The sequence below is a fragment of the Cebus imitator genome, unplaced genomic scaffold (assembly GCF_001604975.1).
Source record: "Cebus imitator isolate Cc_AM_T3 unplaced genomic scaffold, Cebus_imitator-1.0 Scaffold36, whole genome shotgun sequence".
NCBI lineage: Eukaryota > Metazoa > Chordata > Mammalia > Primates > Cebidae > Cebus > Cebus imitator.
Window position 1 is genome coordinate 2,961,951 of NW_016107351.1, and position 25,187 is coordinate 2,987,137.

At 55.5% G+C, this 25,187-nt stretch overlaps 1 protein-coding gene across 5 annotated transcripts; it reads right to left on the minus strand.

Annotated features, from left to right (window-relative positions):
- Window positions 1-25,152, minus strand: SLC26A11 (solute carrier family 26 member 11). Of its 5 annotated transcripts, none has more exons than XM_017524941.2 (17): window positions 25,075-25,152; window positions 23,822-24,063; window positions 22,817-23,009; window positions 22,347-22,432; window positions 20,322-20,401; window positions 18,349-18,491; window positions 13,493-13,668; window positions 12,989-13,061; window positions 10,029-10,079; window positions 6,523-6,583; window positions 5,585-5,640; window positions 5,153-5,293; window positions 4,067-4,194; window positions 3,658-3,757; window positions 3,044-3,177; window positions 2,036-2,108; window positions 1-834 (listed from the first exon to the last, which is right to left on the minus strand). In XM_017524941.2, exons 2-17 carry the CDS (start codon window positions 24,047-24,049, stop codon window positions 743-745), a joined length of 1,815 nt encoding a protein of 604 aa, XP_017380430.1. In that variant the 5' UTR covers window positions 24,050-24,063; window positions 25,075-25,152; the 3' UTR covers window positions 1-742. The 5 variants fall into 5 exon arrangements, with proteins under 5 accessions (XP_017380430.1, XP_037593132.1, XP_037593133.1 ...); XM_037737204.1 differs by having other exon boundaries at window positions 25,071-25,151; XM_037737205.1 differs by lacking the exon at window positions 25,075-25,152 and adding an exon at window positions 24,636-24,844.
- Window positions 25,153-25,187: the final 35 nt, after the last annotated feature.

Consider the following 25,187-nt stretch of genomic DNA (forward strand, 5'->3'; position numbering starts at 1 on the left):
TCAGGTATCCTAACACTATTTATTATCACAATAAATAATTCACTGCAAATGACTGCATGAAAATGTGGTTTCCAGAGCACCAAGTATGGAATGATCCCATTTATGTAAAACCGTGAGCACACACCCACATGCTGATGGAGAGGCACAGAGGCACGTGTCGGGATGGGGTCTGGAGTGACCCCTAAGTGGACGGGGTGGGGGAGGGTGTGCGGGGATTTCCCACATTTTTTACAATAAGCATTTATGATTTTTACAAAATCACCCAAGCCATCACTTTTTCCATTTAGAAAACACTAAATTATTTACTGTATGTCCCTGGGCACACCTTGGTTTTCTCTTGGAGAGCACAGATGCCGTCGCCATGAGGAGCATCTGTGCCGTCCTGTCCATCCCGCCTCCCAGACTCCTGCCTGACCCGCCCCGACACGTCTCCCAGCCCAGGCTGGAAACCCCTGACCCCTGCTTCCTCGCTCTGTCGGTCATTCTAGAAGACTCTCCAAACCACTCTTGCAAAGAGGGTCATGCCAGGGAACAGCAGTGAGGTCATTTTTCAGTCAACCCACAGGAAGCCGGTGAGTCCCCCCATGGATCTCCAGGCCCAGCTTCCTTCTCCTCCCCGGGGTCACCTGCTCTGCAGTTTCTCAGCCAGGCCAGCATGTCTATCAGGTGGCATCCAGCATCCAATCACAGTGACAAGAACCTTCCAGAACATCCTGCAACTGTGGAGGCCCATGGTGCCCCACTATGCCTGCAGCAGAGCAATCTTGTGTTCTGGAGCGGAGTCTTCTCTGGTGTTGTAGGGCTGGGTCCCCGGCTCCTGCCTCAGGTATTTCTCTGCAGAAAATACAACACGTTATTTAAGCACTAAAAGCTCAGACGTGAGGATGGGTGGGTTCACGGAAGGGGTTTTCAGGGTCCTGGAAGGTGCACAGGAGGGAGCTGTGTGCCACTCAGGCCAGCATCGCTAACTCTGTGGGGGTCTCTCCTGAGTCTCTGTAAGCGTATTTTCCAGGTGACTCATGGCCTTTTCTTACTGCTCAGGGTCCCCTCCCACCACACAGCCAGGCCACAGCTGGCTTACCCATCCCCAGTGCACTGCACCTGCTTCTGCAACAACGTGGGTGAATCTCCCTGACGTCACATTGAGCCAAGGAAGCCACTACAACATCCGCCACCTCTCACTCTCGCGGAGCTGACCCTGCATTAGCTGTGACCTCACTGGAAGAGAAACAGGCCCAGCACTGGGGCCTGGGACCCTCTGGACCTTGCTGTGTGGCCTGCGGTGGGCGCTCTGCTTCTCTGCCCCATCCTCTTCTTGACCCCCGCTGCTGCTCAGACCCCTCCCATCGCTCTCTCAGGGATCAGCGCCCACCCTGTTCCTGTCCCTCCTGGCCCTCCTCGCCCAGGGCTTCTGGATCTCCTGACCTGACCCTGCTGTGTCCTGATCCCTTGGGCTGTGGACTCCCGGCTGGAAGCACATGCTTCCAACCTTCTGCATGAAAAATGTGCGTCACAGAGCACCAGGTATAAAACGATCCCACTTACATAAAACTGCAAACATACATTCTCACAATGACAGTCAGGTACATATGCATGTTTAGGGGAGGGGTCTGGAGTGACCACCAAAGCAGGCTGGAGTGGAGGTGGTTTTCTGTTTTTTCTGTTGTTCTTTTTTTGAGACAGAGTCTCGCTCTCTGACCCAGGCTGGAGTGCAGTGGGGTAATCTCAGCTCACTGCGATCTCCGCCTCCTGGGTTCAAGCAATTCTCCTGCCTTGGCCTTCTGAATAGCTGGGATTACAGGCGCCCACCACCACGCCCAGCTAATTTTTGTATTTTAGTAGAGACGAGGTTTCATCATGTTGGCCAGGCTGATCTCAACTCCTGACCTCAGATGATCCGCCCACCTTGGCCTCTCAAAGTGCTGGGATTACAGGCGTGAGCCACCACGCCCAGCCAGTTCCCCATATTTTTTACAATAAGCATTTAGGGTTTTTGCAAAATCGCCAAAGCTGCAGGATGTCTGACTGCACCCACCTGCTTCTTCCAGGGTGGAGAAGTACTGGAACCCCTTCAGGTCAGCAGACAGCAGGACACGGAGAACGGGGACCTGAGGGACAGACAGACTTTAGCTAGGGCAGGGATGTTCCTCTGCAGCACACAGGTAGGCAGCCTGGTGGACACGAAATCTCAGAGCCTCCCAGGAAGGTACAGCTTCACCTCCACACGAGGGTGTAAACATGGGGTTTCACCATGTTGGCCAGGCTGGTCTCGAACTCCTGACCTCAGGCGATCCACCTGCCTCAGCCTCCCAAAGTGCTGGGATTACAGGCATGAGCCACTACACCCAGCCTTCCCTGACTGTTTGTGTTACCTAAAATATAATTCTCCTGAGAGCAGGGGCAGGGACTGATCCTCATTCACTTGTGTGTCCCCAGCATTGAGGATAGCATGGCAGTGACCACTGGGGAAATGAAGCCATGTGACTCCTCAGAAGGCTGGGGGCCACCGCTCCCCATTCCACAGGGAGGGATGAGGAAGATCAGATGGGGACGGGAAGCTTTTAAATCACATGCAGGCCGGGCGCGGTGGCTCAAGCCTGTAATCCCAGCACTTTGGGAGGCCGAGGCGGGTGGATCATGAGGTCAAGAGATCGAGACCATCCTGGTCAACATGGTGAAACCCCGTCTCTACTAAAAATACAAAAACTTAGCTGGGCATGGTGACACGTGCCTGTAATCCCAGCTACTCAGGAGGCTGAGGCAGGAGAATTGCCTGAACCCAGGAGACGGAGGTTGTGGTGAGCCGAGATCGCGCCATTGCACTCCAGCCTGGGTGACGAGAGCGAAACTCCGTCTCCAAAAAAAAAAAAAAAAAAAAAAAAAAAAAAAAAAACCCAACCAAAAAAAAAAAAAAAAAAAAAAAAAAAAATCACATGCAGAGCCAGCGCCGGCCAAGGGGCCATCTAGTATCACCCCAGAGATGTCACATTCACCACAGGAGGGGGCAGAGGAGTTGACCCAAGGCAGCCCATGGCACACCCACCTGCAGACCCACGAAGGCCAGGGCGACGCCCTGCCTGTGGAAGTCCTCGAGGAGCTCACCAAGCCCCAGCACCACGGTGTAGTCGATGCTGCAGACGTGGGTGCACTCCAGGACCAGGCAGCGTGGCGGGGACACTGGGGAGACAGGCCCGAGTCGGGTCACACCACGCAGAGCAGCCCAAGGCCGCGCTGCAGAGACCAAAGGAGGCTCCGGCCAGGAGCAGAGGCCAGAGTGCTCCATCTCACGGGGGCTGAGTCGCCCAGCTGGGGGATCCGCACGGCAGAACCAGAGACATAACTGTTTGGGGACAGCAGTAGCTATTTCCCTCCCGGGACTGACAGACCCCTGACTCCCCTAAAATCAGCCCCCCAGAAACAGGAATGGGACTTTAGGGGCAGGGAAGGAGCGACACATGGGGAACCGCCACCCTTGCTGCAGCGGTCACTGGCTGAGGGCCCACAGGGCGGAGTCCTGTCCACTCGGAGATGCCTGAATCCTTGTGGACTGGAGCGCGTTGGGGACAGGGCCCTGGAGTCCTGAAGAGCTGGGAGTTGGGGGCAGAGAACAGGGGAGTGACAGGTGACCTCAGGCCACCTTGGCCCCCACCCACATACCTTCCAGGGCCCGGCTTAGGATCTCCTCCTGCAGAGCCTCCACCGCAGGGAAGTGTAGGCCGCTGGCCGGCTGCAGAACCAGAACCGGCCCCTCTGATACCTGTGGGAAGGAGTGAGGCCTGGAGGCAGGTCTGACCCGGTGGCCTCCACCAGGCTTGGCCTGTCCCAAGTGGGAAGCCCCCCACCCAACCCAGCACACTGGAGGGGACCGGGAGCGGGGTGCTAAGGGTAGACCCCCACAGCCCCGTGCAGGAGAACGCCACGGTTTACAGCAAGGTGGTTGCCCGCCTGCCAGTGAGCAGTCCCCTTCAGCAGCACCCGCGACCACGATCGCCCTGGACCCTCAAAACATAAGGCCACACCCAGGAATCCTGCCCCCAGCATGCCCCCCGAGGCCACAGGCGGGTACCTTGGTCTCGGGTCTGGCTGCGGAGTGCAGGAGCATGAGCAGGGACACCAGGGCCCCGGCCAGGATGCCGTACTGCATCTCCCAGAAGCTCAGCAGGAACGTCACGCACAGGGGCAGCAGGTCCAGCCCTAAGAGAAGGGTGCGGCTGAGGGTCAGCGGCCACCCGACCCCCAACATGGCCCCACTGACCAGTGGGACAGCTTTCTGCCCCCCACATGAGTAAAGGTCTCATGGACCCAGAGCAGCCCCCGAGGGGACTCCTGAGGACTTTGGGACAGCAGTTGCTGATCAGGCCACGCTTCAAGTCGAAGGAAGGAAATGGCCGCCTCCCCATCTGAACTCAGCACAGGTGAGACACGCCCAGCTCGTCCCCGGCCTTCAACCTCGGGGAGGGCAGCAGCAGGGCCACAGAGCCTTGTCAGGGCACAGTGCCAGCCTGGGGTGCCCTGGCGACACAGTGAATGTACGGGCTCAGGGCTCAGGCCTGGGGGATTCCACCGCACGCGCGAGTCAGGCCCATCCCACCCTGGCTGAACCTTGGTTTCCCTGGCATGCAATGGGCATGCAATAAAACCATCCATCCTTTCACCTGGCAACTTGCTGGGGCTGCCCAGAAAATACCAAATAAGCTATGTGAACCCTTTCCATCCTCCTTCCACAAACAAAAGAAAACAAAATGTGTTTAAAGGAACCGCCATTCAGAGCCAGAGTGCGAGGCTGTTCCGCTGCCCCTGCAGGTCACCAGAGGACGTCTCCTGTCCCTCCCCCAGCTGGGCCCGGCAGAGCAGTGGCTGGAGGTGGGCAGCAGGCAGGGCAGGGATGGGGCAGGGGGATCAGGAGGGGACCCTCCCCCAGGCCAGTGCTCCCCTCAGGACCCCATTTGTCAGCTCCAGCTCTTCCTGCTGAGACTTGGGGCCATCTCTGGGGCCGTCTTCTGGCCGCCCACTCCTCTGTTCCGGGACCAGCCTGACTTCCCAGGCCTAGCCCCGGAGCTGTGGCTGCAGGAAAATGGGCAGCACCAAGGACACCCTCCGTGTTCACAGACACTGCATCACAGCGCTCTCCCCTGCAGGGACAAGGACATACTCTTAACGCGCCAGAGCGTCCCGAAGATCTTGGTGTCGAACAGCGGGGCCACGGCCATGATGATCACGGCGGCCAGGGCAGACTTGGGGATGTAGTAGAAGAGCGAGGTCAGGTAGTCCAGAGACAGCAGCACCAGCACTCCTGCGGGGCGTGGGGACACGGGTGACTTGGGCACAGGATCCCCCAGCATGCAGCGCAGTAGCCTCCTGTTCAGAGGAGCCCACCGGGGACAGGAGTGGGGACAGGCCACGAGTGCCAAGGCCCCCAGCCCCTGATCAGTCTCCTGTGAACCCCCCACCCATGTGGCCCCCCAAGTCCCTGTGCAGTCCTGGGACACACGGCCCATAAGCCAAAGGGACATCTCTGCGGGTCCCCTCCTCCCTTTCTCCCGTTCTCAGGGCTGAGGGCACAGGGGGAAGACGGGGGCCTCACCCGTCACCAGCCCCCCCGCCGGGGTGCACACCCCCGACTGAGCATTCACGGCTGTCCTGGAAGGCAACAAAGAGACTGTCAGTCACCAGGGGCCGGGACAGGGGAACCCTCAGTCCACATCCCTGTGGCTGACCTTCCGAGGGGACATCAGCTCCAAGCACGGCTTAGGAAGTGGCGGGGCGGGGGGACTGCAAGGGGGCTGAGGCCAAGAGACTTAGGGTGCAGTCACAGACAGGCCACCTGACCACAGGAAGGCACAGGTCTCATGTTCCAGAAGCATGCGTCCCTTCGGGGTCCTGCAGGCTTTGTCTCCTGCCCCCATCCAGGTGGGGGCCCCATATCCAGCAGGGTCAGCGTCAGCAGCTGGGGGACCAGGCGATCCCTCTTTCCCTCCTTGAAGCCACAGGTCACCCCCATCCCGCTGTCCTGACTGAGGAAGGGCCCTAGGGCGTCTGGGATAAACCTCAGGCCTGACTTCAGGACAGAGCTAGCCCTTCCTGTCTCCACATCCTTTTAGGAATTGACTCTGGCACCAAGAGCTAGGAGGGCTTTGGCATGCTGGGAACTTTCCCGTATCTGTTTCAGAGACAGGGTCTCGCTCTGTCGCCCAGGCTGGAGTGCACAGGCACAATCACAGCTCACTTCAGCCTCAGCCTGCTGGGCTCAAGTGATTCTCCCGCCTCTGCCTCCAGGGTAAATGGGATAGCAAGGGTGTACCACCTCGCCCAGTGGACTTTCTAGTACTAAACTGCAGGACTGTCTATGAGAGTAAAGAAACAGAGGACACCCTGGGGGACCGCAGGGTGACCCCCAGCCCTTCCTCTCCACAGAGAGTTCACAGCTGACAGGGCACTGGGGTCAGGGCAGGCAGACTCGTCAGGATAACAACGTAAAGGTGTCCGACGTGGGCAAACAGAGGAGGAGGACAGGTCACTCACCGTCCGAAGCTGCCTGTGACCGGGTAGGAGGAGACGAGGGAGCCCAGCACATTGGTGAGGCCTGGGGAGGAAGCAAGACAGGCCGATCTGGGAGGGAAGACACACAGGATGGAGGGAAAGGAGATGGGGAGGGGGACAGAAACCCAGAAGGGAGGCAGGAAGGCAGGGTCAGGAGACATCCCGGGAGCCTGAGCCTTCATACTTTTTCAGGGAAGGAAGAAAACAGGCCACGCTCTTATAGACACACAGCCATTTTTGAGACAGAGAGTCACTCTTGTTGCCCAGGCTGGAGTGCAATGGCATGATCTCGGCTCACCACACCCTCCGCTACCAGGATTCAAGCAATTCTCCTGCCTCAGCCTCCGGAGTAGCTGGGATTACAGGCATGAGCCACCACGCCCAGCTAATTGTGTATTTTAGTAGACAGGCTTTCTCCATGTTGGTCAGGCTGGTCTCGAACTCCCGACCTCAGGTGGTCCGCCCACCTTGGCTTCCCAAAGTGCTGGAATTATAGACAGGAGCCACCACACCTGGCCATTTTTTTGCGACACAGCCTGTTGCCCAGGCCGGAGTACAGTGGCAGGATCTCGACTCACTGCAGCTTCCGCCTCCCAACTCAAGTGATTCTCCTGCCTCAGCCTCCCAAGCAGCTGAGAATACAGGCGTGCAGCACCATGCCTGGCTAATTTTTGAATTTTTAGTAGAGACGAGGTTTTGTCATGTTGGACAGTCTGGTCTCGAACTCCTGACCTCGGGTGATCCACCTGCCTCGGCCTCCCAAAGTGTTGGGATCACAGGCGTGAGCCCTGCGCCCGGCCAGGTCCCAGCTTTCAAACACTTGTCACCCAGCCTCTCCTGTGTGACCAGGACACGCCTTCCCCACGCAGAACGGAAGGGAGCATCTCACCACCCAGGAGGGCAGGACGGCTGAGAAGGAAGTGCCTGTGAGACAAATCCTACGTGCTCGGGAGGTCAGTGACTGCCACATTCTCCACCCAGTTCCCTTCAACCCCAGCACTCCTGAGACAACAGCCACAGTGAGGCCGGAGGCTGTGGCTGGTACACGGTCTCCTCGGGTGATGCTGGCTGCCTACACCAGACAAAGCCTGAGCCGCAGCATCACTGGGGCCCGGGAACAGGGATCACTGCTCAGCCAGACCCCACGCTGCCACCAGCATCTGTCTCACCTGGGGTGTCACAAAGGCCCGAGTCCCTCCTTCTAAGATCCACAGCGGAGTGTCAGGTCTCACAGGGGCGGGGCTAAGTCAGCACCAGCCCTGGTCCCATGGCCCAGCTCACGGCCCTGAGAAACAGGGGCTAGGGCACGGAAATGCAGGGGTGGGAGAGCTCAGCAGAGGCCTGTGGTGACTGCAGGCTGCACGGGGTCGCCCTCACTCTACAACAGCTTGAGCTGGGGACCTGACTCTGTGAGCTGCTGCTGACGGGGCAACCCCTCCCAGCTTGGCCTTCGTGGGTGCACATCAGCCCACATCAGCCTGGCCTACCTGAGATCAAGGAGTCCCATGGCTGCCATGGTAACCGTGACCTTCACTCTATGTGGGTCGCATTCCTGAACTCAGTGTGCCATCAGAATAGTTCTGTGGTATTTTTAAATAATGGGAATAGGGCCAGGGGCTGTGGCTCAGGCCTGTAATCCCAGCACTTTGGGAGGCCAAGGTGGGCAGATCACCAGATATCAGGAGTTCGAGACCATCCTGGCCAACGTGGTGAAACCCCGTCTCCACTAAAAATACAAAAAGGGCCAGGTGAGGTGGCTGACTCCTGTAATCCTAGCACTTTGGGAGACTGAGGCGGGCAAATCACAAGGTCAGGAGATGGGAGACCATCCTGGCTAACACAGTGAAACCCCATCTCTACTAAAAATGCAACAGAAAATTAGCTGGGCATGGTGGCGCTCACCTGTAATCCCAGCTACTCGGGAGGCTGAGGCAGGAGAATCACTTGAACCTGAGAGGCAGAGGTTGCAGTGAGCTGAGATTGCACCCCTGCACTCCAGCCTGGCAAGAGGGTGAGACTCCGTCTCAAAAATAAATAAATTTTAAAAATAGAAATACAAAAATTAGCTGGGCGAGGGGGCAGGTGCCTGTAATCCCAGCTACTCAGGAGGCTGAGGCAGGTGAATTGCTTGAACCTGGGAGGTGGAGGTTGCGGTGAGCTGAGATCATGCCACTGCACTCCAGGAAAGTAACAGGAATGGGAAGTCACATTTGGAAGATTTACTGGTGAGGGCTCGGGGGAGGCTGTGGATTTTCTCAGCCTGAGAGTACGTTTCCTAGGAGGCCCGTGCTCCACCACTCAGCTGGACAATGCCCCGTTCTCCACGGCTCAGAGAGGAGCCCGGACAGCGTTCTTCTGTGACCCAACTTGGGTCACTCGCTTTGCTGTCAAGAAGCCACGTGGCTCTTGTGAAATTATCTGGGTGGACACCCCGTTTTCGAAGGAGCCCACGGTGCTCCCTGGGTTACCCTGCACGCCAGTCTCACGAGGGGTGAGAAGGAAAGGCAGGAAGGCCTGGGACCCACGACTCAGTCGTGATAACTGAATTGAAGATTCACACTGTGGTCTCAAAATATACCACTAAGAGGTCAGCCCACAGAGACATAATGAGAGGAAACTAAGCCGTGAAAGCGGGCATGACCCCACCACAGGCAGGCAACTCGGGGCCCCCGGGTATCACAAATCCACCTGCCCCTGCCTGGAGCGAGTCGCAGGGGAGGGTGCGGCCACAACCAGAAGACTCCTCTGAGGTTCCTCCTTCCCCGAGGTGGGACACTGCAGGTGTTCCGGGACGCAGACCTAGGCTACAGGCATCAGAGTCGGGTATGCAGCAGGTGCTCAGTAAGTGGTGGGACAGACAGCAGATGTCAGCTCTGCATTCTTAGGGATTCAACTGAACAGTGTGGAGCTCTGGGAACGAATCCTTATTACTATTCCACAAGAGCCAGCACAGTGGCTCATTCCTGTAATCCCAGCACTTTGAGAGGCTGAGGCGGGCGGATCACCGGAAGTCGCGAGTTCGAGACCAGCCTGGCCAACATGGTGAAACCCGTCTCTACTACAAATACAAAAATAAGCCAGGTGTGGTGGTGCACGCCTGTAATCCCAGCTACTCAGGAGGCTGAGGTAGGAGAATCACTTGAATGCAGGAGGTGGAGGTTGCAGTGAGCCAAGATCATGCCACTGCACTCCAACCTGGGTGACAGAGCAAGACTCCATTTCAAAAAAAAAAAAAAAAAAATTCCGGAAAAGCCCATCTGGAGCCACCTCTGCCCCCTCAATTCATCACGACCATCACAGTCCTCCTATGATGCAGGAGACACAGCAATAGGCCCCCCTGGAGGCCCACAGCTGGGGTCTTCCCTGAGGCTGGTGTCATCCTATGACTGGGGTCTTCCCTGTGGCTGAGGTCTCCCCCGTGGCTGGGGTCTCCCCCGTGGCTGGGGTCTCCCCCGTGGCTGGGGTCTTCCCTGTGGTTGGGGTCTTACCGATGGCCAGCAGCTCCTGGTTGGCATTGATGCGGTAATTATTCTGAGATGCTAAAGGGAAGGAACAGTAAAGATTGTCACTGATATTCAACATCGCTGGAAAACATTCACAAAATGTAAAACAGATCATGAACATCTACGTACGGCAATAAATTTTATAAATATAACTATGGGGCCGGGCGCAGTGGCTCACGCCTGTAATCCCAGCACTTTGGGAGGCCGAGGCGGGTGGATCACGAGGTCAAGAGATCGAGACCATCCTGGTCAACATGGTGAAACCCCGTCTCTACTAAAAATACAAAAAATTAGCTGGGCATGGTGGCGCGTGCCTGTAATCCCAGCTACTCAGGAGGCTGAGGCAGGAGAATTGCCTGAACTCAGGAGGCGGAGGTTGTGGTGAGCCGAGATCGCACCATTGCACTCCAGCCTAGGTAACAAGAGCGAAACTCCGTCTCAAAAAAAAAAAAAAAAAAAAAAAAAAAAAAAAAAAAAAAAAAAAAAAAAAAAAAAAAAAAAATATGTATATATATATATATATATATATATATAAAATTATGAATACACATCTAAAATAGCCACATGTAAACGTGTGCTAGAGTGTAACAGAGTGGGAACAGGTATCATACCCTGTAAACAGGCTGGGCGCGGCGGCTCATGGCTGTAATCCCAGCACTTTGGGAGGCCAAGGCAGGAGGACTGCTTGAGTCCAGGAGTTCAAGACCAGCCTGGGCAACATGGCAAAACCCCATCTCTGCAAAAAATACAATTAGCCAGGCATGGTGGTGTGTGCCTATAGTCCCAGATACTCGGGACGCTGAAGCGGGAGGATGGTTTGAGCCTGGGAGGTTGAAGCTGCAGTGAGCTGAGATCGTGCCACTGCACTCCAGTCCGGGCGACAGTCAGACCCCGATTCAAACAATAACAATAACAAGAAAACAGGTAAATGGCCAGGTGTGGTGGCTCACACCTGCAATCCCAGCACTTTGGGAGGCCAAGGTGGGTGGATCACGAGGTCAGGAGTTCGAGACCAGCCTGGCCAACATAGTGAAACCCTGTCTCTACTAAAAATACAAAAATTAGCTGGGCATGGTGATGTGTACCTATAGTCCCAGCTACTCAGGAGGCTGAGGCAGGAGAATCTCTTGAACCCTGGAGGTGGAGGGATCCGCCCTCCTTGGCCTCCCAAAGTGCTGGGATTACAGGCATGACCCCCCGCGCCTGGCCGAGAAAAATATTTTAAACTGGAAACCTCTCTGATTACCAGTTGAGATGACTAGCAAGTCCAAGATGAGCCATCTCAGAGAGGTGAGCAGGCGAAGATTTCAGGAGAAGGAACAAAAGCATGGATCTAATTCAGAGCTTGGCACACTTTCCTGTAAAGGACCAGCTTGTCGGTATTTTAAGCTTTGTGGCTTAAACACAAAGTCAACAGTGGCTGTTGACTAAAAATGCAAAGATTAGCTGGGCGTGGTGGTACATACCTGTAGTCCTAGCTACTCTGGAGGCTGAGGCACGGGAATTGCTTAAACCTGGGAAGTGGAGGTTGCAGTGAGCAGAGATTGCGCCACTGCACTCCAGCCTGGGCCACAAAGTGAGACCCTGTCTCAAAAAAAAAAAAGAGAACCTCCTTTGAAGGGAGTAAGGGTCTGCGCACTGGGACTTGGGAGAAGGAGCTTCATGCTGTACAGCCTGGACTAGGCAGTGAACACAATAACAGACAGTGTTAACTGGGTTTTCACCTTTAGAAGCAACAGGAGCCGAAACACAAGGACTCAATAACGGTGACAAGTTAGAATGAAGCTGTCATCCCCACAGGATGGGGCGAGTGATGGACAAACTGCAAGGAGGGAATGTAGACATGCTGACTCAACCTAGACACAGAGGGGGTTACTGCTTCCCTGCCTCCCTGGGGGCGAGGAGGGGCCGGCCGAGGGGCTGAGCCAGCTGAATGAAGCTTGTTGTTCATTGTTTAGGAGTTTGTGAGCCTGTTAAGAAACACAGTCATTATTACCAATTAAATTAAAACTTTCTTTTTCTTTTTTCTTTTTTTTTTTTTTTAAAGATAGGGTTTCACCATGATGGCCAGGCTGGTCTTGAACTCCTGACCTCAGAGAGTGATCCACCGACATCAGCCTCCCAAAGTGCTAGGATTACAGGCGTGAGCCACCGCACCCAGCTAAATTAAAACTTTCAATTAAACAGATAATACGGGATCTTGCTCTGCCGCCCAGGCTAAAGCGCAGAGACGCTGTCACAGCTCAATGCCACCTCAACCTGTTGGCTCAGCTGATCCTCCTGCCTCGGCCTCCCGAGCAGCTGGTACCTCAGGTGTGCTCTGTGCCTGGCTAATTTCTATTTTTCATAAAAACGAGGTCTCATTATCTTGCCCAGGTGGGATTCAAACTCCTGAGCTCCAGCGCTCCTCCCACCTTGGTCTCCCAAAGTGTTGGGATTACAAGCCTGAGCCACCACACCTGGCCCAAAGATGATACTTGAAGCTCGCCACTTCTGAATTAATTTGGCATCTGTCGCTGATGAGGTTACTCGCACCCATGGTAACAAGGCGGTAGAGGTGCCACAGAATACGGGTGCTCATGCACACCTCGTCCAAGTTCCACGTGTAAACTCCCTGTTCAGTGATGTCCCTGTCACCTTAAACTCAGTCAGCAGCATTTACACCACGGACATCTGCAAGGGTCACGAACCAAAACCTTTTATTTCTACAAAGAGCGGGCTGTTAAAACACTCACTGCACACTGTGGGGTGGGAGGGCAGTGGCTCGTTATAGACCCATTTTTATCGTATATACAGAATATGTACATGTGTATCATGAGCATGTATTACTTGGATACAAATTCAAGTTTCTAAAACGAGAACAGACAAAGGCGAGCTAGAAAGCAGGCAGGCCTAGCCCAGCCGGCGCGCCGGGAGACCTGGGGCATGGGTGATAGGCGTCTTACCGAAGGCTTTGGCCACTGCAATGCTTTCCAGGAGGCCCATCAGGGGCACCACAGCCAGACCAGCCCCCATGTCCTGAGAGAGGAGAGAGGGATGGTGAGTGGCCTTCCTAAGGGGTGTGACCCATGAATGCAGTGAGGGCCACCCTCCCCCTCAGGAAACAGGAGCAAGTGCTTGTCAGCCGCAGGATGACCCTCCTTGTCTGAAGAGGTACCAGAATGTGTCTGAATGTGCTGGCAGGAACACAGCACATTCATCCTCAGCTGGAGTCCACAACGGGAGAAGCACCCCTGCGCCCCGGGCGGGAACACAACGTAACATCCCTGAGCTCGCTGAGCTTGCATCTGACCTGGGATTCTTTAATAACTGAGATGTCCCTCCCTGAGGACTTGGTTGTCCTAACTGACCTCAGACCCCCTGGCATCCAGCAGACGCATCAGGGTAGGGGCCACACCAGGGGCCACTGCAGCCTCGGCCACGCCATCCTGGCTCCTGGCTCTGCCCACCTGCACCATCTCGGTGAAGGAGATCGTCCCGTTCGCTGTGGTCATTGAGAAGGGCGGGGTCCGGACTGGAGGGAGCCCCTCAGCTGTCTCCCCAGTGAGGATGAAAGGCTGGTATCCAGTCACCTCGAAGGAGTACGCAACCAGGGCCGCGAAGGAGACCACCAGGGCGTTGCGAGCTAGGAGAGAAGCAGAGGGGCATCCAGGACCCTACTCTGGCGAGTGTGGGGTAGTGTGGCTGCCTCCAGGTGACTGGGGCAGACGCCCCAGGGGCAGAAGATGCCCCCGCTGGGCCACAGTCCTCACTCTGCACTCTGGGAAATACGGCCCAGACACAAGTGCCACGTGGCAACACGAGCACAGCAGGTGGCTCGGCAAAGCCGCAGGCCACGGACAGGCGCACGTGCCACCCACTGCCAAGCTCCAGGCCACCGCACATCACACAATGAGGCAAAGACTCTCTGAAAGCAGGTGCCCAGGGTGCATCCACCTCAAAGCACAAGGGAGGAAGAAACCAGATTTATCCCCTGCCCCAAACAACGGCCTCCAAGCTGCCAGACAGCAGGCAGGGCGGCCACGGGAAACAAGGGAGGCACGTCTGTCACTGCCCTGATGGCTGTCTGCGACTTCTCTGATGGTCTCCCTGTGTGTGGAGGGGGCCCCCTAGCAGAGCCCAGGGGTCTCCCTGAGTTCAGAGGCAATGCTAGAAGGGAGTCGAAGGAGGCCTGTGGCTGGAGCTGACAGCCAGGTCACAGGAGCAGACAGGGCGGCCGGGGACGGAGCTGCAGACATCTGCAGAGGTGCCTTCAGTGTGCAGCAGAGAACCAGATAAGGCAAAGCTGGACGGAAATGACCCAAACCCACAGTTAGGAAAAGACACGAAGAGGGTTACAATCCCAGGACTCACACCAGAGTGAAAAACCCTCATCATTCATGGAGCATCAGGGGCTCCTGAGGGTTTTACCTCAGCAGTGGGGAAGATTAGCCCAAGGCCTGGTGTTGAAAATTTTTTTCTGTAAAGGGCTAAATACTAAAACCTTTTTGCTTTGTGGGCCATAAAGTCTCTGGTGCAACTGCTCAAGCCTATTATTGCATAAAAGCAGACACAGACAATGTAAATGAATGGGACTGGCTGTTCCAATAAAACTTTGTTTACAAAATCAACTGGTGGGCCAGATTAGGCTCGCCCTAGAATGAACACTGCTCTGGTCCAGCTAACAAAGCTTAAAAGTCAGATCCAGATGGGGCACAGTGGCTCATGCCAGTAATCTCAGCACTTTGGGAGGCCAAGGCAGGTGGATCACAAGGTCAGGAGTTCAAGACCAGCCTGGCCATCATAGTGAAACCCCATCTCTACTAAAGGAAAAAAATACAAAAATTAGCCAGGTGTGCTGGCAGGTGCCTGTAGTCCCAGCTACTCAGGAGGCTGAGGCGGGAGAATTGCTTGAACCCAACAGGTGGAGGTTACAGTGAGCCAAGCCACTGCACTCCAGCCTGGGTGATAGAGTGAGACTCAGTCTCAAAAAAGTAACTGTAACCAAATGAAATTTAATTAACAGGACATTAAAAGAATAACCAAATTCCACTTACTTAAAGAACTAGAGGAAACATTAAGACTGCTAAGTAACAATGTAAAAGATACATTTTAAAACATTCAAATTAAGGCTGGGTGGGGTAGCTATGCCTTTAATCCCAGCACTTTGGGAGGCTGAGGTGGGTGGATCACCTAAGGTCAGGAGTTCGAGACCATGTCGGCCAACATGGCAAAACCCCCATCTGTACTAAAAATACAAAAAATTAGCTGGGCGTGGTGGCGGACACCTGTAATCCCAGCTACTCAGGAGGCTGAGGCAGGAGAACCTGGGAGGCCAGAAGTTACAGTGAGCCAAGATCATGCCATTGCGCTCCAGCCTGAACGACAGAGAGAAACTGTGTCTTTAAAAAAAAAAAAAGGAAAAAAAGATTCAAATCGAATTTCTAGAAATGAAAACCACAGTGTGAGAAATGAAACAAGCACTTGATGCAATTAACAACAGCTGGGGCATCACAGAGAAAAGGATAAAATGTAACACTAGAAACGATACAAAATCAAACAGCAAGGACAGGACTGCAAATCCCAGGGCAACAGCGAGCTGTGGGAACTGCTTCAAGGTGCGGGAAATACAGCGATGGGAGTCTGCAAAGGTCTGTGGAATCTCATGAGCAGATAGTATAAAAGAAGGGTGCGCAGTTTCCACATTGGATGAAACTGCCTCTATCACCCTTCCCCGCCTTGCTTCTGTCATGAAAACCTCAACAAAGGCTGTGGCCGAAACCATCCTCTAGCTTTTGGCTTCTCCTCCTGGCCACCCTGGTGTCTTCTGACGTGGCCCTACGTGTCATGCTGTGCCTCCTGTCGCTAGGACCTGTGAGTACAATAAACTTTCTTTTTTTCCTGAGCCTTTTTCCGTCTCCCCTTGTGGCCGCACCTGACTGGTCATTGCATAAGGAAATACAAAAGTCTCTGAGAAACCTGGGGTGTCTCAGCATTTCACACTTTTGTCTTTTTTTCGAGATGGAGTCTCACTCTGTTGCCAGGCTGGAGTGCAGTGACGTGATCTCAGCTCACCGCAACTTATGCCTCCCAGGTTCAAGTGATTCTCCAGCTTCAGCCTCCCAAGTAGCTGGGATCACAGCCATGCACCAGCACACCCAGCTAATTTTTGTATTTTTAGTAGAGACGTGGTTTTGCCATGTTGGCCAGGCTGGTTTCAAACTCCTGACCTCAGGTGTCAGCCTGCCTTGGCCTCCCAAAGTGCTGGGATTACAGGTGTGAGCCACCATGCCTGGTCTCCAAACTTTGACTTCTAAGGTGATCCCATGAGTCCCCTGGACATCCCCTGAAGAATACAGATTCTGATTCAGATATCTGCGGGGGGCCTGAGACCCTGCATTTCCAGTAAGCTCCCGGGGGATGCCCAGTGCCTAGGCTGCTGGTTCCAGGCCACACTCTGAGTCTCAAGGTTTAAGATAACAAAGCAAGGGCTGGGTGTGGTGGCTTATGCCTGAAATCTCAGCACTTTGGGAGGCTGAGGAGGGTGGGATCACTTGAGGTCAAGAGTTTGAGACTAGCCTGGCCCACATGGTGAAAAACCTATCTTTACTAAAAATATAAAAGTTAGCCGGGTGTGGTGGTGCAAAACACCTGTAATCTCAGGTACTCAGGATGCTGAGCTGGGATAATCACTTGAACCCAGGAGGTGGAGGTGGAGGTTACAGTGAGCTGAGATTGCACCACTGCCCTCCAGGCTGGGTGACAGAGTGAGACTCCATCTCCTAAAAAAAGAAAAGTAGATAACAAAGCGTTTTCACTATTTCACGGACAACTGAACTAAGGCGCAGGAACTTCGGCTAGCTACTCTGCAAGTCTAAACACAGGCCAGGCTGGGACTGGAAGTCAGGCTTTTCCACTCTACACCCAAGGCTCTCTCCACCCCACCAGGCTGTGTTCACCACGGCCTCAAGTCTACGGAACAGGATCCTGGGAGTGACCGGGGGAACAGACCAGCCCAGGCAGCTGGAGGTGACTCAAGGGCTAAATCGAGCCACCGTCTTTCTCCTCTAGCTGTTGGATTATGCAGCCCCCAAACAGCAGGGCCAAGCTCAGCCTATTCTGTGCTTAATCCATCCCCTCAGCTCTGTGAAGGCTCAGATTCGCCTACGCTTCCTGACTTTCCTGGGTGTGCCTTCCTCTCTGGGTAGCCCTGCCCGGAGCTCAGCCAGGGGACCCGTGCCTATCCTGGATGCACTGAGAAGAGGCTTCCACCTCCCCACGTGCTCCTCCTTCACCTGCTAATGGCCCTGCTGCTTCTCCCACTATGCAGTCCTCCCCTCTCCCCTTCTCAAAGGACCCCTGGTTACCTGTGGCTCAGCCTGCGGCCTCCAGGCCCAAAGCTGAAGCTGTGCCCCAGCAAGCTGCACAATTCAAACACAGCCTGCTGTTCGCAGTGGAATCTGTTTTCTCTCCACAGGACCTGCCAGTAGACCTGACTTCTTACCTCGGTGCTGCTGACATTTTGGGCGGGTCACTGACAGTTGCGGAAGCCGGCACACCATCAGGGGTCTGGCGGCATCCCTGACCTCTCCTGGCTAGTTGCCAGCAACGGTCTCGCCCGGTGGTATCCACCAAAAGTGTTTCCCGACATTGCTAAATGTCACCGGGGGGCAAAACTGCTTCAGGTGAGGACTACTGCAGCAGACCAGCTCTCAGCTCCGGCTGTGGATCAGAACCACACTGAGTTTGGTTTGCAGTTTTAAATGTCACAGTTTGGTGGCTCACGCCTGTAATCCCAGCACTTTGGGAGGCCGAGGTGAGCCACTTGAGGTCAGGAGTTTGAGACCAGCATGGTCAACATGGTGAAACCCTGTATCTACTAAAAATACAAAAAGCCAGGTGTGGCGGCGCATGCCTGTAATCCCAGCTACTCGGGAGGCTGAGGCAGGAGAATCACAGGAACCCGAGAGGTGGAGGTTGCACTGAGCTGAGATCACAGCACTGCACTCTAGCCTGGCCAACAGAGCGAGATTCCATCTCCAAAAAAGAAATACTACTAAAAGATAAAAATAAAAAATAAAGCCTCCATCGTCACATAAGCCAATTCCTTCTAATAAATCTTGCTCTCTACATAAAAAAAAAAAAAAATTAATTAAAAAAAAATTTAATAAATAAGTCCCAGAGTTTTGTGTGCAGTTTTAAATGTCCCAATGCCGAAGTTACACCCAGACCAATGACATTAAATCTCTCAGGGTGGGATTCAGGACTCCCCAAGTGGCCCCAACATGCAGCCGAGGCTGCACACAATGTGAGCTGCGGCCCTCACCTGTTGTGGCAGCCCAGACCAACCCGAGGCTGAGCCGCACGCCGGGGGGCATCTCAGGGTGGACGGGAGGCACGTGGTCCCGCATCAGCTTCAGCACCAGCAGCAGTACCACGCAGACCAGCCCCAGGACGGCATCGCCCACCCTGTGGACAGGCAGAGGACCGGTCACCACCCAGCTCGGCCCAGGCCTTCTGCTGACCCGAGCCACCTGCCGCTGCTTCTGCTGGGAGATGCCAAGAAGCTCCTGGGGAAGGCCCTATGCCCAGGCTGCCCATCCCAGGCTATGCTAAGTATCAAGGTTTAAGGAAACAAAGCATTTTCAATATTCTCACTGTTTCACACACACTTAACTAAAGCTCAGGAACTTTAGCAAGCTACTCCGCAAGACCAAACACAGGCTAGGCTGAGATGCTTTCTCGTAAGCAATATGCATCCCTGCTCTACTTCAAAACTCAATTTAAAATTCAGTAAATAAACGAGCCTGTGAGGGTCACAATGGTGGAGGGGCGACCCGCTCACATTTTCCCTCCCGTAGCTCTTTGCGACTCAAGTCTGTGCAAAGGATCTGGTGAGTGACCACGGGGAACGGGGACCAGGCTGAGCAGCCGGCGCTCTGCAGGTGGCTCTGGAACAAGTGTGGCAAACCCACATCCTGTGGGCCACACGAAGCCTGGGATTGCTTTGAATGCGGCCCAATACAAAGCTGTAAACTTTCTTAAAACATTATGAGTTTTTTAAATGAATTTTTCCCAGTTCATCAGCTATCATTAGTGTTTTTTATGTATAGCCCAAGACAATTCTTCCTTCTGTGTGGCCCAAGGAAGCCAAAAGATGGGACACCCTGCTATAGACATTCTAGAAGGCTTTGGACTAAACAGTCAGTAAGGTCCCTTTTACCTCTAACAGTCCATGATATTCTCTGACTGCTCAAGCTCCACAATCACGCTCCCCCATGCGGCTGACCCCTGCCCACTGGTGCCTCTGAAGGGCAAGGAACCCACTGGTTTCCAGCTGGAAGATGGTCCAGGATCCCAGCATCGCCCCCACTCCCTCCAGGCCACAGCACTGGGCAGCCATCTCTACAGCTCCCTGATCATTTCTTCCTCCAGCCCCTTCCAGCCAGAGAGACAGAGGTATCCCGGCTTCCTGCTGGATGGTCTGGCAGGGAGGGACCCCTCATCAGAGACTTTTTTTTTTTTTTTGAGACAGAGTCTCGCTCTGTCACCCAGGCTGAAGTGCAGTGGTGTGATCTTGGCTTACTGCAACCTCCACCTCCCAGGTTCAAGAGTCTCCTGCCTCAGCCTCCTGAGTAGCTGAGACTACAGGCACACACCACTATACCCAGCTAATTTTTGTATTTAAGAGACAGGGTTTCACCCTGTTGACCAGGCTGGTGTTGAACTCCTGACCTAAGGTGATCCACCTGCCTTGGCTTCCCAAACTGCTGGGATTATAGGCATGAGCCACCGTGCCTGCCCATCAGAGGCTCTTTAAACCACCTGCGGGAAGCGCGTGGGTCTCCTCATCTCTCATCACGGCTCCACCTGCTATCCCAATGGCACCTGCGTTCTGTCTGTGTTAGCTTCCCCAAGCCCTGTCTTCACTTCCTTAACAAATCACCACCCGGGGGAGACACACTGCCTTCTTTTGCTTTACACAGTCTCTTCCCATTCCTGCCCAAGAAAGCTCTGTGGAGAGGAACAGCACCCTCTTTGGCTCCCCAGAGCTGAGCTTCTTAAACTCTCTCCTGCACACAGACAACGGGCCTCCTGTTAGAACGCTGGCTCTGATAAGGCAGGTCTGGAAAGGGCTGACAATCTCATTTCCTGCCAGCTCACAGGTGCTGCTGATGGGGCTGCTCTGGGGATCCCTGTTTGAGCAGCCACTGGGGGTGAAAGTTGAGGTGGGGGCCAGGAAAGCAGGCGTGGAAGGAGGAGCTTCCTTATAGGAGGGAGGAATGAAGCCCAGGGTACCTGGTCTCCCCGATCCTGAGGAAGGTGTGGTACACTTGCAGGAAGAACTGCCTGGGGATGTTCTGCAGTCCCAGCAGGTTCTGTTCAAACACAGAGATGCTCATCAGAGGCCCTGTCCCCAGACCCAGGCAATCTGTCCCCAGCTCCCAGCCTGCCGTCCCGACCCCATCTCAGACCCTCATTCCCAGGGCCCATCTCAAATGCTCAGGGGCCATCTGCCCACTTCCAATGCCCCCCAAGCCAGGAAGTCAAAGTTACCCTTGGGGGAAACGGTACTTCACAATTTCTGGGTCAGTGATACGTTTCTCTAAATTACTTTTGTTTTTCACAAAAAACAGTATAGTTGATCCCACAGGAGGGAGACCAGTTCTACAGCTCTGAGGCCAGGAGCCCTGGGCCGCCTGACCCTGAACTCACTGGCTCGAGGCCATGCCTGCCACTTGGTGGCCAGGCCCCCTGCAATGTAGACCCTTGCTGCCATTGGCTTGAGGCCACATCTCTCACTAGATGCCCCCCAACCTCCAGCCCCGCTGCTGCCAGAAGGAAAAGGCACTTCACAGTGTGCACAGATCCGGAGGGCTCTGAGGGGCTTCAAGAAACTGGGCTGGGGAATATGCCAGCTCTCAGAGCTCCTGGGCAGAAGAAGGAGTTCTATCCTGTGCTTTAGGATTTTTTTTTTTTTCTTTAGAGAGGGATTTGGCTTGCTCTGTGGTCCAGGCTGGATTCGAACTCCTGGGCTCCAGTGATCCTCCCACCTCAGCCTCCCATGTAGCTGGGATCTATGGGGCCGCCACAGCTGTGCTTTAGTTCTTTAAGTTGCCTGAGACTCAGCAGGAGTCAGAGGGGGAGGTTGAGGCCCAGGCTCCCAGGGTTGACAGGCTCAAGGACCCTGCCCCAAAACTGTGGTCACAGGGTGGGTGGGGTTAGGACATCCGGGTGGGTGGACTCTGGGACTGCTGGGGCAGGGGCTTCTGTCCTGGAAGAGTCAGGAAGATGCCCCTCCCCCTAGATGGCTGCAGAGTCCCTGAGCGGGCCAGGGTTGACAAGTATGAAGGCATAAGGAAGGCACTCTCACACTCACACACACACACATGCTCTCACACGCACACACACACTCTCACACACACACACACACTCTTACACACACATGCTTTCCTGTCCTTGCTCTTCTCATGGTTCCTCTGTCAGGGAAGACTGTCTCAGGCCGGCCTGGAGCAGCGCCTGGCTTTGGGAAGATGATCTGCAGTGACACAGGGTGAGGAGGCAGGGTGTGCTCCTAGTCTGCCTTGACGGCTGCACGGCCCCATCAGCGGAACTGGGCTCACCTCACTCCACACACACCCAACTGAGCACCCCCTACTGCGCCTGCACGTAGCAAGAGTGCAAAAAGTGTCTGCTACTTTATTCACACCCATACACACACACCAGTGCTGGGTGGCCATGGCTGGGAGCAGAACAGTTCCTGTCCTTGAGGAACTTACAACCCAGCAAAAAACAGAATAAATTACATTCTCAGCTGATGACTGATCTTAATACATCTTATAGATGTTTTAAAAGTAAATATAAAAAGCATGGCATTTAAAAAATATTAAATAGAAACCAGGAAAAAAAAAAAAGCATACAACAAAACCACCTAGCTAAATTAACATGGGGAAATCATTTGTTTGTAGAAATTGTAGCAGCATGCTTGTGACCGCTGGGGCCCGCTGGGTGTGCCCAGTGCAGGGAGAACGGAGCCACGTCAAGCACACCACACAGAAACTCGGGCAAGAGCCGGGAGAGGGGGGTGGAATTACTGGTGCCCCCAGTTACCCGCTGTAAAATCCAGCCATCATGAGACAGCCCTCCCTGGAGGGTCGTTTTATTAAGAGGGGACCCATGAGAGCACTGTGTGCTTCTTGACCCACAGGAGACAATCTGAAACAGCATGACGTCCACTGACCACAGGGATCAGGCCGGGCCTTGGTCCTGCTCCCAGCTATCCCTGTGCCAATGAGAAGTGCCCTGGGTGGGCGCTGGGCCTACCTTGATCTGTCCAAAGCCGATGGTGACGGTGGCAGCAGAGGTGAAGCCTTTAATGACGGGGCAGGAAATGAAGTCCAGCAGGAACCCTGGCCAGCCAAGAGGGGACACCGAGCTGGTCCCAGCTCAACCCAGTCCCAGAGGATGAGGGTATGTGTGAGCTGGGAGGGGTGGGAAGGGTGCGATTGGGGAGCAGACGCTACAGCTAAAAAGGGGTGGGTGACACACCCTGCCTGGCTGTCTTTGGAGAGCAGAAAAGGGAGACTAGGGTCTGAGGCCATAGCTCCTGGCCTCTCAGCAGAAAAGAGTAGACCAAGGGGCCAGGCCCCCACCCCCTCCACCCAGCCACCCACCTATACACGCACACACATACTCACACCCTGCCCCCAACACACACGGGGATAGACCTTGAAATGCGAACAAGGAAATGCTGAGGTCAAGGGCATCCCCTTGGCAAGAAGATCGAGCCTCACCCAAATGTAGGACCCCCATGACCAGCTGGATGCAGCCAGACAGGAAAGCCAGCAGCACAGCATAGGCGGGCTCGTGGAAGGTGTAGAAAGAGACCAGGAGGGACATGATGGCAGTGGGGCCCAGAGTCACGTCCCGGGAGGTACCCAGGAAGAAATACACGAAGCAGCCCATGAAGGCAGAGTAGAGGCCATACTGTGGAGAGAGACAGCGGTGAGCACCCAGGAGGCCGAGGCCAGCCCACCATGTCCCCAGTGTGTGTGTGCATGCACGGGAAGTGTGGGTATCAGCTGTGTCCTGGACACACGAGCATGCACAGGGGAGACATGCACCACCCTACGCTGCAGGGGGGCCTGCAGTGATCAGGAGGCCACTCTTTTAGCAGCACCCAACCGGGGCCTCAGGGTGCAGACAGCCGGACAAAGGGGTTGGTGCAGGCCTGTATGCTGCGCCCGAGTCTAAGAATGCATTCTTTTTTTTTTTTTTTAAAGGCAGTTTTGCTCTTGTTGTCCAGGCTAGAGTCTAATGGTGTGATCTTGGCTCACCTCCGCCTCCAGGGTTCAAGTGATTCTCCTGCCTCAGCCTCCCAAGTAGCTGGGATTACAGGCGCCCAGCTAATTTTTTGTATTTTTAGTGGAGAGGGGCTTTCACCATATTGGCCAGGCTGGTCTTGAACTCCTGACCTCAGGTGATCCACCCACTTCGGCCTCCCAAAGTGCTGAGATTATGGGTGTGAGCCATGGCACCCGGCCTGAGGAAGCAGTCTTAAGGCCTCCTCCGTGAGTCACCTCGGTGGTCCCTCCACAACCAGCTCAGTGTCCGTGTGTGCCACACAGGCACAGGAGCCTGGGTCAGCCCAGAGACAGTCATGTGTTATACACTGTAAACCGAAGGTTCCTTGGGGCCCAGGGGTGGAAACCCGGGATGGCTGATGCTGTCTGGGATTGATGCTGTGTATCTCCACATTGCTTCTGAGATGGGGCTGGCAGCAGAGTCAGACACCTCACCTGGGGCGGGAGTCCAGCCACTTCAGCATAAGCCAGTGCCTGGGGAACGACAGTGAGGCCCACGGAGAGTCCGGCGATGAAATCCATCTTCAGCCACTGCAGGGAGTAGTTGGGCAGCCATGCCAGGATGGGCAGCCTCCTCTGCATGGCCGCGGGGGAGCAGCAGCAGGTGTTCGGGGCCATCCCGGGGCTGGAAAACCTGGCCTGACCCAGCACTGAAGAGGGCATCTTCTTCAGTGGGGCTGTGGATGCAGGTGACATAGACCAGCAGTCAGAGCGTGGCCTTCGAAGAACCCAGCCACACCGGTCAGAGTCGGCCGGGGCCAGGAGGGGTCACTCTGGGTCTCCCCTCCCCAGGGGCACTAAGCCAGACGGGTCTGAGAGGAAGCCAACAAAGTGTGCAAGAGCCAAACCGGGCCAAGACCGGAGCTCCCCCCCATCCCCTCATCACCCACTTTCCCTGAATCCCCCTGCGCAAATCCTGGGTGCTTTCTGTCCCTCCATTCTCAACCCTCCCAGATGAGAAACTGCTCAGCGATTTCTTAATGAGAAGTCTGAAGACTAATTAGGCTCACACTTCTCGCTCCTGGAGAACTGGCTTCCTTTTCCTTTCTTCCCCTTCACCCCAGGGAATTTAACGGGGAGCAGCCTAGAGCCGCGGGGGCACACTAGGCTGGCGGGGGTGCCGGCGGCGGCCGGGAGGGGATCCCAGGTTTTCCAACTGCGCACCAATGCGGGCTCCATCCACTACGGTGGACTGCGGCGCTGGCGGGGGGGTCCTCCCTCCTGACACCACGACTCGCTCAGCCCCCACCTGTGGCATTCACGCCCTGGAGTTCTAGTTGCTTCTAGGAGGACGTCAGAGGCGCCCAGTTAATTCAGGTGCGCAGCATCCTCCAGGGCCCGGCGCCCGCGCACAGAGCCGCCCCCCAGGTCCCCGGACGCCCCGCTCCGGCCAAAATCCACTCCCCAACCCCCGTCCCCGCCCACGAGGCCGCTGGCTCCGGATCCTGGGCCCTCCGGCGGGGATCCCGCGCCACCTGACAGTCCGCAGTCCCTAGGCCCCGAGCAAAGCTGAGGGCCACGGGGACCCGGGTGAGGAGGCGGCAGGGGGGTGGTCCCCGGGGGAGGCGCCCGCGCTTTCGGGCTCTGCGCTGCTCCCCGCGTCGGCTGCCCCGGCGACCCTGGCCACTGTCCGCACCACCCGCCCCTGGTCCCCGCCCGCCGCCCTCGCGGGCCACGGACTCACCCACCCGGCACCGCAGCTCGGGGTCTCCTGGCGTCGCCGCAGCCGGGTCCGCAGGAATCACCCGGGCCGGGCCGGGGCGGGGTCTGGGGCGCACGTGACTGGGGCGGGGCCGGGGCG

What these genes read in the sequence shown, in the direction of transcription:
- SLC26A11 (XM_017524940.2), bottom strand. Translation starts at nt 24,082, where the DNA reads ATGTCACCTGCATCCACAGCCCCACTGAAGAAGATGCCCTCTTCAGTG. An exon ending in CAGCCAGACCCGAGACCAAG is followed by an intron (nt 3,758 to 4,066) that starts GTACCCGCCTGT and finishes TCCTTCCCACAG; the next exon opens with GTATCAGAGGGGCCGGTTCT. An exon ending in CTCCACCCTGGAAGAAGCAG is followed by an intron (nt 835 to 2,035) that starts GTGGGTGCAGTC and finishes TATTTTCTGCAG; the next exon opens with AGAAATACCTGAGGCAGGAG.